This window comes from Anopheles funestus, chromosome 2RL, assembly GCF_943734845.2.
Source record: "Anopheles funestus chromosome 2RL, idAnoFuneDA-416_04, whole genome shotgun sequence".
NCBI lineage: Eukaryota > Metazoa > Arthropoda > Insecta > Diptera > Culicidae > Anopheles > Anopheles funestus.
This window is the reverse complement of record NC_064598.1, coordinates 45,783,332-45,797,009: the sequence shown is the minus strand read 5'-3', so window position 1 is coordinate 45,797,009 and position 13,678 is coordinate 45,783,332. Positions and strand designations below refer to the sequence as shown.

Here is a 13,678-nt window from a genome sequence, read left to right as displayed (position 1 = left end):
TAGTCTTTTCAGCGATCGATTATTTAGGTTGTCACTACCGGTGGATTTTTTATGCTTTAATTTTGTCAAAAGTTTCTTAACATCTTTTGGTTTTACCATGTTATGAATGATTTGTTCTGTTTTTATAGATGTCTTTTTTAGTTTGCGAATGTCTTTGGCAACTTTCGCTTCCACTGTGCTGCTGGTGTTGTATGTGATTTTATGTGCTGTTTCAAAATGTTCCTTAAGTGTTTTACATTTTTCCTCGGAAGTGATTAAGGTTTTGTTCTCTATTTTTAATGGCGGGACTGATGTTGCGTTATTTTTAATAATTCGTACGAATTTCCAGAGCTGATTGTTATTTTTGAATTTATCGTTATTAATTTCTATTAATTTTTTACCCCACTCTCTATTTCGCAAGTCGGATAACGCTAGTTCAATTTTCTTTTTGAGCCGGTAGTACAACTGTTTTAGTGCAAGGTTTTGTCTGTTTCTTTGCCATCTCTTGCGGATAATATTGCGTATTTTTATGAGCGAGATTATTTGTGGAGGTATTATCAGTCTGTAAGTACTGGGAGTTGTGAGTGGAACTGCTAAGTTTTGAGCTGATATGATGGTTGTAGTGAGCTTTGTAATCATTTCGTCTATTTGTATATGGTTTTTTATGTCACTGTATTGTGTCTGCAATGGATTGATCGTCGTATCTATATGATCTTTAAATACCTTCCAGTTTGCTTTGCTGTAATTAAACACTTTTTGTTCGGGATTTTTTGTTGTTTTTGTGGTATACACTGAAAAGTTTATGGGAAGGTGGTCTGAGGTCATGCAGGTTTTGGTGGATAAGTCTGATATTTCATACGTGATATTTGTTAAAGTTAAGTCTATTGTGGAGGGGTTTCGAGACGCGTCAGATGGATAGTATGTAGGTGAAATAGGATGATGTATTGTGAATTTGCCTGTTTGCATTTCTCTAAAAAGGCAATTTCCAGCTGAGTTTGTTGAGCAACAGTTCCATAGTCTGTGCCTGGCGTTAAAATCGCCACATATAAGAAAATTATCTTTCCTATTAGTTAAAGTTTGTATATCGCTTTTAAATTTCCCTACATTGATGTTTGCACCAGGATGGTATGCTGTGATAAATGTAATGGTTCCTTTTGTGGTGAATAATTGGATTTCTAATGATTCTATTATTTTAAGGTTTTGAACTTTTCGTACTTTGTGGTTAATGTGGTTTTTTATCAAAATAATGATTCCTCCTTTGGCACCGTCTATCCTGTCTAACCTGTGCGTTGTGTAGTTAGGTAATGAGAATTTTTGATTCGGCTTAAGAAAAGTTTCTACTATGCCAATCAAGTCAACATTATTATTATCTAGGTACTGTATTAGTTCATGTTTTTTGTTGGAGATGCCGTTTGCATTCCAGTAGGAAAATGAGATATTATTTGCCACCGTCATCACGGAAAGCAAAATTTCTGAACTATTTGAAAGACTACCCTAATTTGATCTTCCTTGGTTGAACACTTTCTTAGGCACGAAAACGTTTCAGTTATTATGTGGGCTAGTTCATCAGGCCCAAAGAGATCGTTCTGATTAGACTCAGTTACATTTGCATATGTGTTAGTTTGCGCACTATGCGTTCGCTTCGGATAAGTGTGGATGCTAGGGTTTTGTGGAGTCTGTGAACTCGAGGGTAAATGTGGGAAGTCTTGAAGAGATATTGGTACCTGTTTTGGTTTTGTTTGTATGTGTTTGGTTCTATCTCTCTTGCTCTGCCGTTCCGCGCATCCGGAGAAATTTGCTGTGTGATTGCCGCCACAGTTTGCACATTTTAGCTTGTGCGTTGGGATTACACCGTCCGTTGACCCTTTTGCTACTGGACACTCATTTGATGCGTGAAGATCTGCACACTTTATACATTTAGGTGGCTTGTAACAATTAGCCGCTCCGTGACCGAAACGTTGGCAATTTTTGCATTGCATTATACTGCTGCTGTTTGTATAATATCGCCAGTACACCGCCTGATGATCTAATGCTTTTATGGAACGCAGCATCTTCAAGTTAGCTGTGCCTTTGGTGAAGTGAAGCAAATATGTTGCTTGCTCGTCGTAGCGCTTTTTGGGTACTGCTAGCTTTTTTATCGCCACAGGTGTCAAACTTTCCTGTCTGAGGATGTTCTCGATTTGATCAATTGGCATGTCGATAAGCCCCATTAGAACAATTTTTGTTGTTCTATCTTCCTCCAGTTGATATGTGTGGAAGTTCGTGTTGATCTTTTGAAAGTGGCTCACCACTACCTTAAAATCGCTTACTGTAGTAGTGCGAACTACTATTCCTTTATTCGTAACAGATGTCGTATATCTTACGACACCAGCGGCGATAATTTTTTTGTGGATGTCTCCGATGTTGTTGCTATCAACCACTATTGGTGGTGGTGTTTTGGCTGTTGATGTTCGTTGCGTTGAATTAGCATTATTGTTAACGATCTCCTGATCGTCTATTGTTTGAAGCAGTTCAAATTGGTTCGCTTGTTCCAACTGCCTTTTTGTTTTAGATTTGCAGCTTCCATCTACCGAGGATTGAAAAGCGGTGAGAGGCAAAGTTGCCCTCCTCTTGCTCACCATACGTTTAATGCGACCCATTTTGGGTGCACGAGAGAGAGAGAGACACTGAGATTTGCACTTTTTTATATCTGATTCTTGATTAGCTCTCGAGAAACACGTCTGCACGCATTCGAGTGTGGGAAGCTACTCGAAAAGTAAAACACCCCGTAAGGGTAAGGTATCGGAAAGCAAACCATCCGGATCGGGCATATTTCGTTTCGTTGTCGTTATCAGAGCTAAAAAAAAACGATGGCAAGAGAAGAAAACAGCTGTTTTTAGCATCCCTTTACACAAGCCGACGTAGAACCTGACCGTAGTGAAGGGAGGGGGTTTGGCATACTCCTTTTTTAATGACAGGTGGACATTTACGGGGCGTTTTTTTTTTACTCTTCTCTACTTGTCCAATTCCACCAATCTACTTAACTACGCTTAGTTTTCCTTCGGGGCTATCTGCCATCTGTTAGCAGTCTCATGGATAACTTTCACCGTACGATGCAATGCAGATCACGAATTGAAAGGTAAGGTCGAAGGCTTCTTCACCCATTTCTTCACGACCTTGCCCACCAGAAGGACACGTCTAGGGCGAAAAGGATCCACCGGTATGTTTCGTTCGATTTGGAAGCATTCAATTTTTTTTGTTTTGTTTGGTGCCTTTTTCGAACTCACTTTCAGCTTTCGCTTCTCGTTTTTTCCTGGGGGGGGGGGGAGGGGGGGGGGCTTTCGTAGGCACAAAAGGAAAATTGCAGTACCATAAAATACGAAGTAAACTTCCCGCGGGAACCACGGAAATCCGGCACGAGAGTTGCGGCCCCATGAGGGTTAATGTTCTGCATTCGTTTCGCACCGTGTTGTTAAAGGATTCGGTGGTAAATGGTAAACGAAAGGAAAACGAATGCCCCACATGCTTTGCTGTCTGTACATCCCCTTTGTGGGGAGGAAAGTACGGGTATGAGACGGGGTTGCATCCCCACTCAAGATGGCTTCTAATGGTGGGGAATCGGGAGGATGTGCGCATGCTCCATCTGGTGGTCGTGCGATAAACCCGAACGTGTTGCAAAACTTCGGCCATCCCGAGACGGTCCCGATGGGCAGAAAACAAAAGCTTCCGTCCGTGCCGTGGATCGGATGTCTTCTCAAAGCAGCCCGGAAGCTTTCGAACCTGTTCCGTTCGCCGAAGTTAGTAGTGTACCATCGCTATAGTAGCACAGCAACCATCCATCGGTGCCGGTGTATTTCAGCAACAGCAGGCTGTGTCGGTACGTTTGCCGCCAACTTTGTTTGTTGACCGTAAGCCGTGTCGGGAAAAGGTGCTGTTTTTTCTGTGCTCTACGAGGAAGGATATACCTACAGGACACAGCGTGTTTATGCGAGGGTGTGCGTTTTTGAAGCGCCACAGAGAAAGTGAAGTGACAGTGAAACGAGCATTCAACCAGCCAAAAACAAACAACCCCTCCATCGCTCCGGTTTCGCCCCACCAATTGTCTCGGGGCATTGTCAGCTGAGTGTGTGTTTTAACACACGTGCTGGATAAGTGTTTGCACACGGCCTCACGCAAGTACCATCAGAAGTGCCGGGCCTTTTTTTTCCTGTGAGAACCGGATACAAGGATTGCTTTAATTGATTCTGACGAAATTATTCGCATACAATCGTGCTCCGCCGGTGCAGTGAGGGTGACTTGCGAATGGCCGTGGAAAGTGCTTTCTTCGTGCCAAATTGCTCCACACAGAACGGTGTTCAATCGATTTATAAATTTTTGGCCAACCACAAAAGAAGCCCCGATGAAAGTGGATTTTTTTTCGGTTGGTAGTGTTTTCATCGATCGTTTTGTGCATTTTTTGCGACCGAGTTGCGACCGAGAATGGGTGCGAGCACGGAACATGGATAAAACAGAAAGCGACACGTCAATATGCAATGTGGAATTTGATAAAACTACACCGAAACATGTGAATAGCAGTAGTAGCATTCGTTATGAAATTCTTTGAGCAAACAAGGAATAGAGGCGCCCATTTACGTATTACTTGAGTATTGTTCCTTTGTGAGGTGTCCTTACCTTATTACCAGAGGCAAACAAACTAGAATTCGTCCCAAGAACTAGAACACACTGAATAATTTCTCAAAAACACGTTTTCATATTAGGAATAAAGATCTCAGAACATCAACATATGGTAACTCAGATTTTCTTCAATTTTTGCTCCTTTTCGTAACGACCTACTAGGTCATGTCGGCCATAACTGGTACACTAGGCTTTTTTGTAGGACCTTGTCGAATATTCAATCTTTCGGATAGCAATTTGCGACTGGTCCTGTCGCGTGACTTGTTGGTCAGATTTATTTTTAGTACTTCAACACTAAGAATAGTTAAGTAATTGGACATAGCAGGTGACAGAGTGACTAATAAATGCCTATTGCCCATAAATTCAAATCCGTTGTTTTCGTGCTTTAACTAAAGTAATTTATTTTGGGAATACTAGTACAAGAGGCCCATACAGATGGACAATAGAAGGAACTCTTGGTGGCTCTTGGCTTGAAATTGCCATTAGAAAGATCTAGAATCTCAGATTCTCACTCATATTCTGTTTATTTAAACATTGCTAAAATCACTAGAAAGTTTACGGAAACAATTTTTCTAATAATTAATCTTATCTTAATAGTAATCTTATTAATCTAAAAGTATATGTGAAATTATTGTAAAATTCCGTTACATTACCTTGTCCCCATGTAGAGCAAAACTGAGTGAAATTGTGGATTCATTTAAAACTCCAGTGTCTTGGCGCCAATTTTTGAGAATGTATCTTATATTATTAAGGACCATGCAATTATGATTTCCAAATAAGTAAATAAATAATCTACGTTCCTAGCTAGATTGAGTGCTAACCAAACACCAAAATGTTGATCCCATAAAGAAAGGATTTGTGTTTGCTTGTTTGCTTGCCAAATCCAATTACCAAAACTTCCCAAACTTCTCATACTTTCAGATTCTGCGTTCCAACCTTGTGGATTTATTTGTTTCTAGGTGAAACTGCCCAGTTCCTTTAACGTAGTACTTGTGTGTGTGTGTGTGTGTGTGTGTGTGTGAGTGTGTCCGGCTAAAGGTAGCATGAGTGTTGTTAAATGCTTCAACAACAGCAACCAGCAACGTTCGCAATAACCAGTGTGACCAACAACGGTACCATCAGCGTACCAAGTGCAAAGCGTGCTAGTTCCATTCCATCACCATTTCCAAAGGATTTGCCACAAATGAAAACACCAAGAGAGCCACCATAGTCATCTACCCTACTGGTAAGTCATCGTTTGTAATTGTATTACAACAGGCCTGGCGCCGTTTGCATCATTCGTTCGAATCACCACAAAAGCCTACCCTTATTCCCTTCTTGCCCTTTGGCTTCATCCAACCCATTCTGGGGGAAAAATAGTGTCTCCCGAGACGGTGATCATACCAATTGTGTCCTGCATCATTGGCTTCCCCATACTGGCGCTGCTGGTGATATGCTGCCTGCGGCGACGGGCCAAACTGGCCAGAGATCGGGACCGGCGTCGGAACATCGACCTACAGGATCATGCAGTCAGTCTGGTGCGAATAAATGCCATACATAGGTTCAGTGAGTTGACACGTAGATATAAGCAAAAACCTCTCTGTGGCTAGCTACAACACCTATTCACGCTCAACACCATCTAAAAAGCACATCGTCACAACAAGTAATCATCATTCGAGTGCACCTCTCTCTCTCTCTCTTTCCCTCTCTCTCTCTACCCATTATCTTCGGATAAGTTTTCCGGAATTCTTTCTCACTTTTTGCCTCGGTGAACTATAAACTGCATAACACAAAAAATAGTTGACGTTTGTGCGCGTCATTGCCATCTTGGATCTGTGGACGAGCACTAGACAAGTTGCGGGGTGGGTTTTTGTTTCGTAGAAATAGACATAATCGTAGCCTACTATAAGCCAAATTCATTCTTCGTATTCCTCACAGAGAGCATACAGTAGTAAGCCAGGCTTTACTGTCACATCCGGAAAATCATCTCCTAGAAGCGAGCAGCTGCTAGAATTGTCTTTAAACATTCAGAATCCATTTCCGTCTGATGTGTTAGAAGCTTCCAGTTTCGCTATCTGACACCGTTGTCGCTTCGGTCAGTTTGTGTAGGGCTTAATAAGCTACAGGACGCTGACGTTACACCCTGAGGGTAGCTGCAGGCTTCTAATTTACCCCAAACCCGACATCTAGGCAACAATGTTTATTATAGTGCTTTCCGTTTTTAATAAAGGACCGTCTTTCGTCCTTTGAACCGAACGTTCACGGAGCGAATAAGTGCACATTGTAATATTTCAAAGGTTTAGTCTTTAGTTTTTGTTTTGTTTTTTGTTCATCTCGACCTCACGGCTGATGGCACACTGGTCTCAAATGTTTGCCTCGTCTTGGAAGTAATTTGAGCGCTTCCGTGGCTTCGTGGCTGCTACTGCCGGACCCGGTAGCACGTTGAGTTATTTATGCCGTAATAGGATTCGCTAGAAGAAAGGGGTTCACAATGGAGACGCGTTAAAGCAAAACAAGGATTAATTGAAGCTTGGCTAAGGGATACCTACTTGGATGCCTGTTTAGCAAACAAGTAAATGAGAAAATTTTGCCTACTATTAAAAATTACGAGGCTTTGCCGTGTCCGGGGACCGAATGGAGGTTTGATGTGGTTGTGCTTTTTTTTCTTCTTAATTTCTTTTCACATTCTTTTAAAATAACAAAACCCCTTCTTACCTAACGTTCGTTTAAATTCACAATAAATTTTCAACATCGCCAGTATTTACGTCTCATTATTTTTGTCCCACCTGTCTCCAGTCCGGTATACCTGGCGTTGGTCTGCTTTTAAACATTTATCCTTCTTGCAGAAGTGTTTTCCGCTTCTAGTAACCCGACAGCTTAACGTTTTTTTTTCGTCACGATCACATAATTACCAACCTACCGGTTAATGGTGCCAAGTTGATTTGCTGACCTTTTTCCACGCCAGGTGGACATCGCGGGTAGGTTTCCGAATCCTTTTACTTTGGCAGCCCCCGGTTTTCATTTAGTTCATCATTCCCATTTTATTGCTTTTTTTATTATTTTTTGGTTTCTCTTTTAAGCCTTTCCTTCTGCACGTTACTCAATAAACGCAAGACCAGCAAAGTACGACGTTTATTGATCCTTTTTTGCGGGGGGTTGGGGCAACGCGGTTTTCATTAAATAGAAGGTCGTTCTTTTTTTTTGCTTTTTGAATTAATGTTGGCGTGGCTCGGTGACACCTTAAATGCCCCGCGTCAGATGTTGAAGCCCTTTGACACTAAACATTTCCCCGAAGGGGTGTTTCGGGGTTAACACTTCGGACGGTCCGATTTTAACTGTTTGATTAGGATTGATGTCATACTGCTGGGAGTTGCGAAGTCTATAGGATACACACCAAGATGAATTTGGATACATTTTTATTTTAAAAAAATACCTGTCAGAAGGTAATCAATAATAGGGCATTCGTCGTAAATTTGGCTAATGACTACTACACGATACTTCATTATTCGTACATTACATTTTATGTACCTAGCTCGTGTAAAATTACTTGCAGTAATTCGTTCCAACTGCAGCTTCCATTGAGTGAAGCGATTCAATGTAAATATGTATAATTACCCAACGATAAATTAATTGCCTGCGAACTGCCGACTTCCATTAGATCGTTTGCATCAGATTTATCGATTAATTAAGATAACTGATGTGTGTATGCTTGTGCTGAGAATTCGATTGTTAATAAATCTATAAAATGTGTTTCACAAACGGTGCTTGACCAGCAACAAATTATGTTTCGATCGATTGGCAAACCATTTTCGCTTTTTTGTGGTTGTTCTACCTAAGCATGGCAATAATTTAGAAATTCAGTCAATTTGGTCAACCAACCGATTGCACATCAGAAAAAGTAATTGATTTAGGTATTTGCTTGGGTAAGTGAGAAATTTCCATTACACAAACCAATCGTAACCGTAATGTTGTGTTCCAACAGCATACATACACTGTTCCTAACGTAAATTCGGACACTCGGAAATTGGAGAATTGTTCATCTGTTTTACATGCTTCTACATTTTACTAAAAAATATATAAAGTCGCAGTAAATCGAAAGTATTACAGAATGCTCTATTTCCTGAATATTGAATTTTTTTATTTGTAGTTCGCTCAGCTATTAATAGTTTCCTTGGTTGATTGTGACTCGAAGAACTTTACAGGCAGGTTCATTACATAATTTTGAGTAATTGTATAATATTTTAATGAGCAAAAGGTTTTGGATTATAACAATTTACATTTCTGATTTCTAATTTGGTGTTGATTATTTATCATAATAAAACAATGTTAAATTTTCTTACATTAAAGTTGTACGAATAATTATTTCGCTATTGTGTTTTTTTTATTTTCATACAAATTAGAAAATAGTAGTATAAAAATAGTTGTAGAGAACCTTGAATATCCAATTCTATATCATAAAAAATCTACAAGGACGAATAATCATCCATTTTCTAGGTGTCCGCGTTTGCGTTTGCAGCACTGTACGTACATGTGGAACACCATGCGCATCTCAAAACACACTCTATTACAAACATGTAAATATAGTAAAGAAACTAACGCTTCAAACACACTGCCACTGCGCCATTGCTTATTGCTTTGCTTTGCTGAACGCTAGAATAAAATCAATAACTAAACTATCAAACATTTGGTGCACTGGTTCGAGTGGCTTCCACTGCAAGCTGCAGCCATAAGGATAATAGATAAAACAAATCATTCCAATAACACTACCACCACCAGCTAACTAGCTACGATCTAGCATTTGATCCTCGTTTTTTTACTCGTTTACTCGCATATTCACAAAAGAAAAACACAAAGCTTTAATTACATCTAGCCACGACACAGCTGCATCCATTTACACGTACACGTAATGACACCGAAACGGTAATCTAAATTCAATTTCACTTTTCCAAGTGGCATAGCACGCGCTAGTGTGCGTGATAGCTTCCCAGATGGGAAGGATTGCACATTCTAACACGCTTATCGAGACACAGTGCTTACTATGTTAATGTGATGAAAATTGCCATTGCACGTATGGCGCGCGGTTTGATGCTGCATTACAGCACACAAAGCAGAGCAGACGACCGTATGAAAAGAACGTTTAACGCAGTTACCACTTGCTGCGTGTTACTATGGTTACTTCTCCTACTCTTTAGTGCTGCTGTAACTACACTTCTAACTAACTAATTTCGCTTTTTTCATCTACCTTTCTCTTTCTCTCTTTCTTTTCTTTCCTTCTCTCTACCACTGTCTCTATCGAATTTTCGGGTTTTGTGTTTTGTGTTTTGTGCTTGGTTTTACATATTTTCCTCCATCTCCAAAACAGATTACAATGCCACGCGAGCTGTCAGTTTGTGTTCTGAGAGAAGTATAAGCCACAGCATACCCTCGCTAGAGCTGGACACGATCCTTGAGGAAACGCTCTGTTCGGTGGAGGTGTAGCAGTGTCCCCTTGCTGGTGCTAGTATTATAGTGGCTAATGTTACGCGTCCTGACCCTGTGGCTGTGTTCCTTAAATTAAATGTGCATTTCGTGATTTTCTCCCGCGACATTCCCTACCGAAAGCAACGATGAAAAGCATCCCTTCAAGTAGAACTGGACCTTTTTCAGCAAACCGCTGGTGTGTGGTGAGTTTAAGCAAGGTAAAATTGTGTTTAGCGGTAAAGTAGTGCACACTTTTAATGAACTTTTTTTATTAACGTTCTTTTTTCCATTAAGTTACATTCCAGATGCTGTTAGGAGAAACTGTTAGAGACATCGAAGAAACGTTCGTTGTTACGGTCGAGATGAAGTACAAACGACACGCTCAACACGATCCTCTGCTGATACCATCCATCTGCTGGGAGCATCCTTCCATTCATACGGAGAGGGGAATAAGTAGAACTGAATGTATTAGAAACCGTAAATGGAATTTACTGATTCACGGTACACACCACACGTGTACGTAATCGTCTGCAAACCCAAAAAACCCACATTCGTCCACCATCTGTAACGTGTAACAATCCTCGAACGCTTTAAAAGTATCCAAAATAGTATAGTATAACTAGTATTGTGCGAGCTAATTGCGAAACCATATCGGTATGGTAGTGTGCTGTGAACGAGACCCTCCTCTCACCATTTTCCCGACCACTCTTTTTGTCCTTACAATCCCTTCTCCTCTAACCCTCCCTCTAGACGGTAGTATATTTTAAGATAGCAACAGGAAACATAACCGCACAAAACTAAACAAAAAAAACTAATCCTAATGACGATTTCTGAAGCAAAGCCCAGCTGTGAAGGGATAGGTTATTCCACCTCAACTATTAAATGCTTTAAAAACACACATCAAAACATTCCTCAACTCCGTAAAACTATGGGCGGAAAACAAAACAAAAAAACCCTAGAAAGATACTTCACCACAAAACTCGACATCAAACCCCATTCAGAAGCATATCAAGCGTGTGAGGAATAAATTATCCTTACAGCATTCGGGCACGATATTTTATAGCACAAAGCTAGTATATGTGAGAGGCATTCCCTTGTAAACCTTCCAACCTTATACCCAGATCGTATTACCGTTATGAAAGGAAAACTCAGAACTAAGAGCTTCTACCGAGGATCAAATGATCGTCATAATTCCGCATGGGAAACAGATACATACATCCAACCTCTCCCCGTATTTTCAGGTCGCCTAGCAAACGAACAATCTAGTAAAATAATTATGAATATACACGTTAGGAGAAAGTAAACGGTCCCTTTCCCATTATCCTCGACTCGGGATGGGGTTTGGTTGTTGTTTTACACTTTCAGTCAGGAAAGCACAGCACCTTGTAATGGAAGGTTTTAGACTCCCGGCGAATCATTTGTGCAAAACGAACGATCAGCCAAAGGTTTTTGTGCTTCAAGTAGTTTGAATGTAGTTTGTATGTATGCTGATACGTAAAAGTAGTAGTTTTGTACAGAACGTGTACGTGCGCCACCGAACAAACACGGGGTTTGACGCTGGCACTATAAGTTAGATTGTAAAACTATCCATCCAAATCATCCCTGCTGCAAAACAAAAAAAAACAGCTCAAAACCAACCAACCAAGCACCAAGCAGAATGATGATGATGAGTTTAAGCAGGGCAGTGGAAATGAAACATATCGCAAAATCCTGGTTAGTTTGTTCTTGTCGTCTTCTTTGGCAAACGACGTTTTCGATGCAATGCGATTTTTGTATACAGCTCGCTGCTTCCTTACCATACCGTACAACCCTCAACCTGCCCAGTGTACCGTGTGCGGGCCATTTGAACGTAAATCCAATGCAAATCCCCCCATTTTGCACCCATCGTCGTCACCCAGTGCTGTGCTATTCCTATGGCAAAGCGAAGACAAATAAAGGTATGTGATTTGTGTAAAGTTTACGAATGGCTTATCAAAGTTTATGATTGTGCCGGATCCATGCAATGGAAAGGATAAGTCAAGGTGGTAAGTATTGGAATGTTACAAAATGAGATCGAATTGATGAGTATTGGATGTACCGAAATTGAATATTTTTTAAATTGGTTTGCATCCGGTTGGTTTCTCTCAATTATTTTATAACTAATTCTAAATATTTATTGCAATGGTTTTGAATATGTAAATCCTTTATCAGATAAGCCTGTGTATCAGGAACAACGGGGATTGGGTACCATGTTCTATAAGGCAATCCAAATCGTGGTTTATGCTGATGACTTGGACATCATTGGTTAACGGTTCTTCTATGCAGTCGCCCAAAATTCCACCTATCTTCGGTTTGAAGTGGTCTGACAACAACATTGCTGACGAGATATGCACTAGGCTGTTGGCTGCCAACCAGTATTTCTATAGGAAATATCTAGAGGAAACTTCTTCACTTAAAAGAGTTGTCTCGACGAACGAAACTTGGATTATAGTATATACAACCTATATAGTTCCAGTACCATCCCATCCGGACCGTCCCCCCGTAGCAAGGACTGACTATCCGGCTACGTGGTAAAATAAGTCTAGTAAGCCAGAAATGGCCGGCGTGACCTGTAAGGTCGTTAAGCCAACAAGAAGAAGATAGTTCCAGTACTCGCAAACGCCTATTAGACATGGACTATGTCCATGCAACTCTATTTGAAGAAACAAGCTACGGTCGAGAGGAAGATGCTTAGAAGGATTTTTGGCCTCGTATGTGTAGAAGGACAATGGAGCCACAAGAATGAAGAGGTCTTTGAGTTGTATGACGAACTCTCTATCGTACACTGGACCATGTTTTACAGCGTTGTCAAATTGTTTCTATTGGTATTGAATGAATCTGATTCTCATTCATGAATCTCAATTGATCTTCAGATGCACAGAACAAATTATTCTTCATCTCTATTGCGAGAAATTCACAAATTTACAAAGATTTCAAATATTCTGAAGCTTTCTGAACATACAAAGATTCATGGAGCATTAAAGATTCCTAAATATTGGAAGATTACTTCTTTTGGGGCGGCCCGGTGGTGAATGTGATAAACAGCGCCGGCCCACACGGCAGGACTGGGGATCAAATCCCATCCGGACCGTCTCCCCATAGCATGAACTGACTATCCTGCAACGTGGTAAAATAAGGCCAGGCTGTTCTAACCGAGCAAAAAAAAAAGAAGATTACTTCAAGGTACAAGGATCTAAATCTTTTTTGACATTTATGAACATCGTTTTAGGCAGCGGCAGCTCAATAGATCTGTGCCATCGTTCGCTACCATTGCTTGGGCAGCATAGCAACGATCTTGTTTGATAAAATTTTATGTTTTCTAAAAAAGACAGTCATATGGATAGAAAGTATTTAGCTTCCATAAAATCTTTGGTTTACTCATAAATGACAACCTTCAAAAGATTCATCAACTATTGAAAATGAACAACTCCTCAAAGATTCGCTTATATATAGAGAGTCGACTCATGTTTCAAATGACTCCTTGTTGAAGATTCATATGAATGACACTTCTCAATGGTTTATTAGGCACAACACTGATTACTTCGTTCTTGTGACAAAATCTTCGATATTATATCGTTTGATAGATTCA

At 40.4% G+C, this 13,678-nt stretch overlaps 1 protein-coding gene and 1 long non-coding RNA gene across 2 annotated transcripts in view; both read left to right on the top strand.

Annotated features, from left to right (window-relative positions):
- Positions 1 to 7,101: 7,101 nt before the first annotated feature.
- The window catches only part of LOC125762387 (neurogenic locus notch homolog protein 1-like), a 169,927-nt gene continuing 163,350 nt past the window's right edge, over positions 7,102 to 13,678 (top strand). Inside the window, exon 1 of the mRNA XM_049424417.1 lies at positions 7,102 to 7,105. Within this exon, the coding sequence (XP_049280374.1) occupies positions 7,103 to 7,105 (3 nt within the window). The 5' untranslated portion in view covers position 7,102. The remainder of the gene's footprint in view (positions 7,106 to 13,678) is intronic.
- On the top strand, positions 10,086 to 12,031 carry LOC125762401 (uncharacterized). The gene is made up of 2 exons (XR_007418222.1): positions 10,086 to 10,289; positions 10,366 to 12,031. It is a non-coding gene; the product is annotated as an uncharacterized LOC125762401 (long non-coding RNA).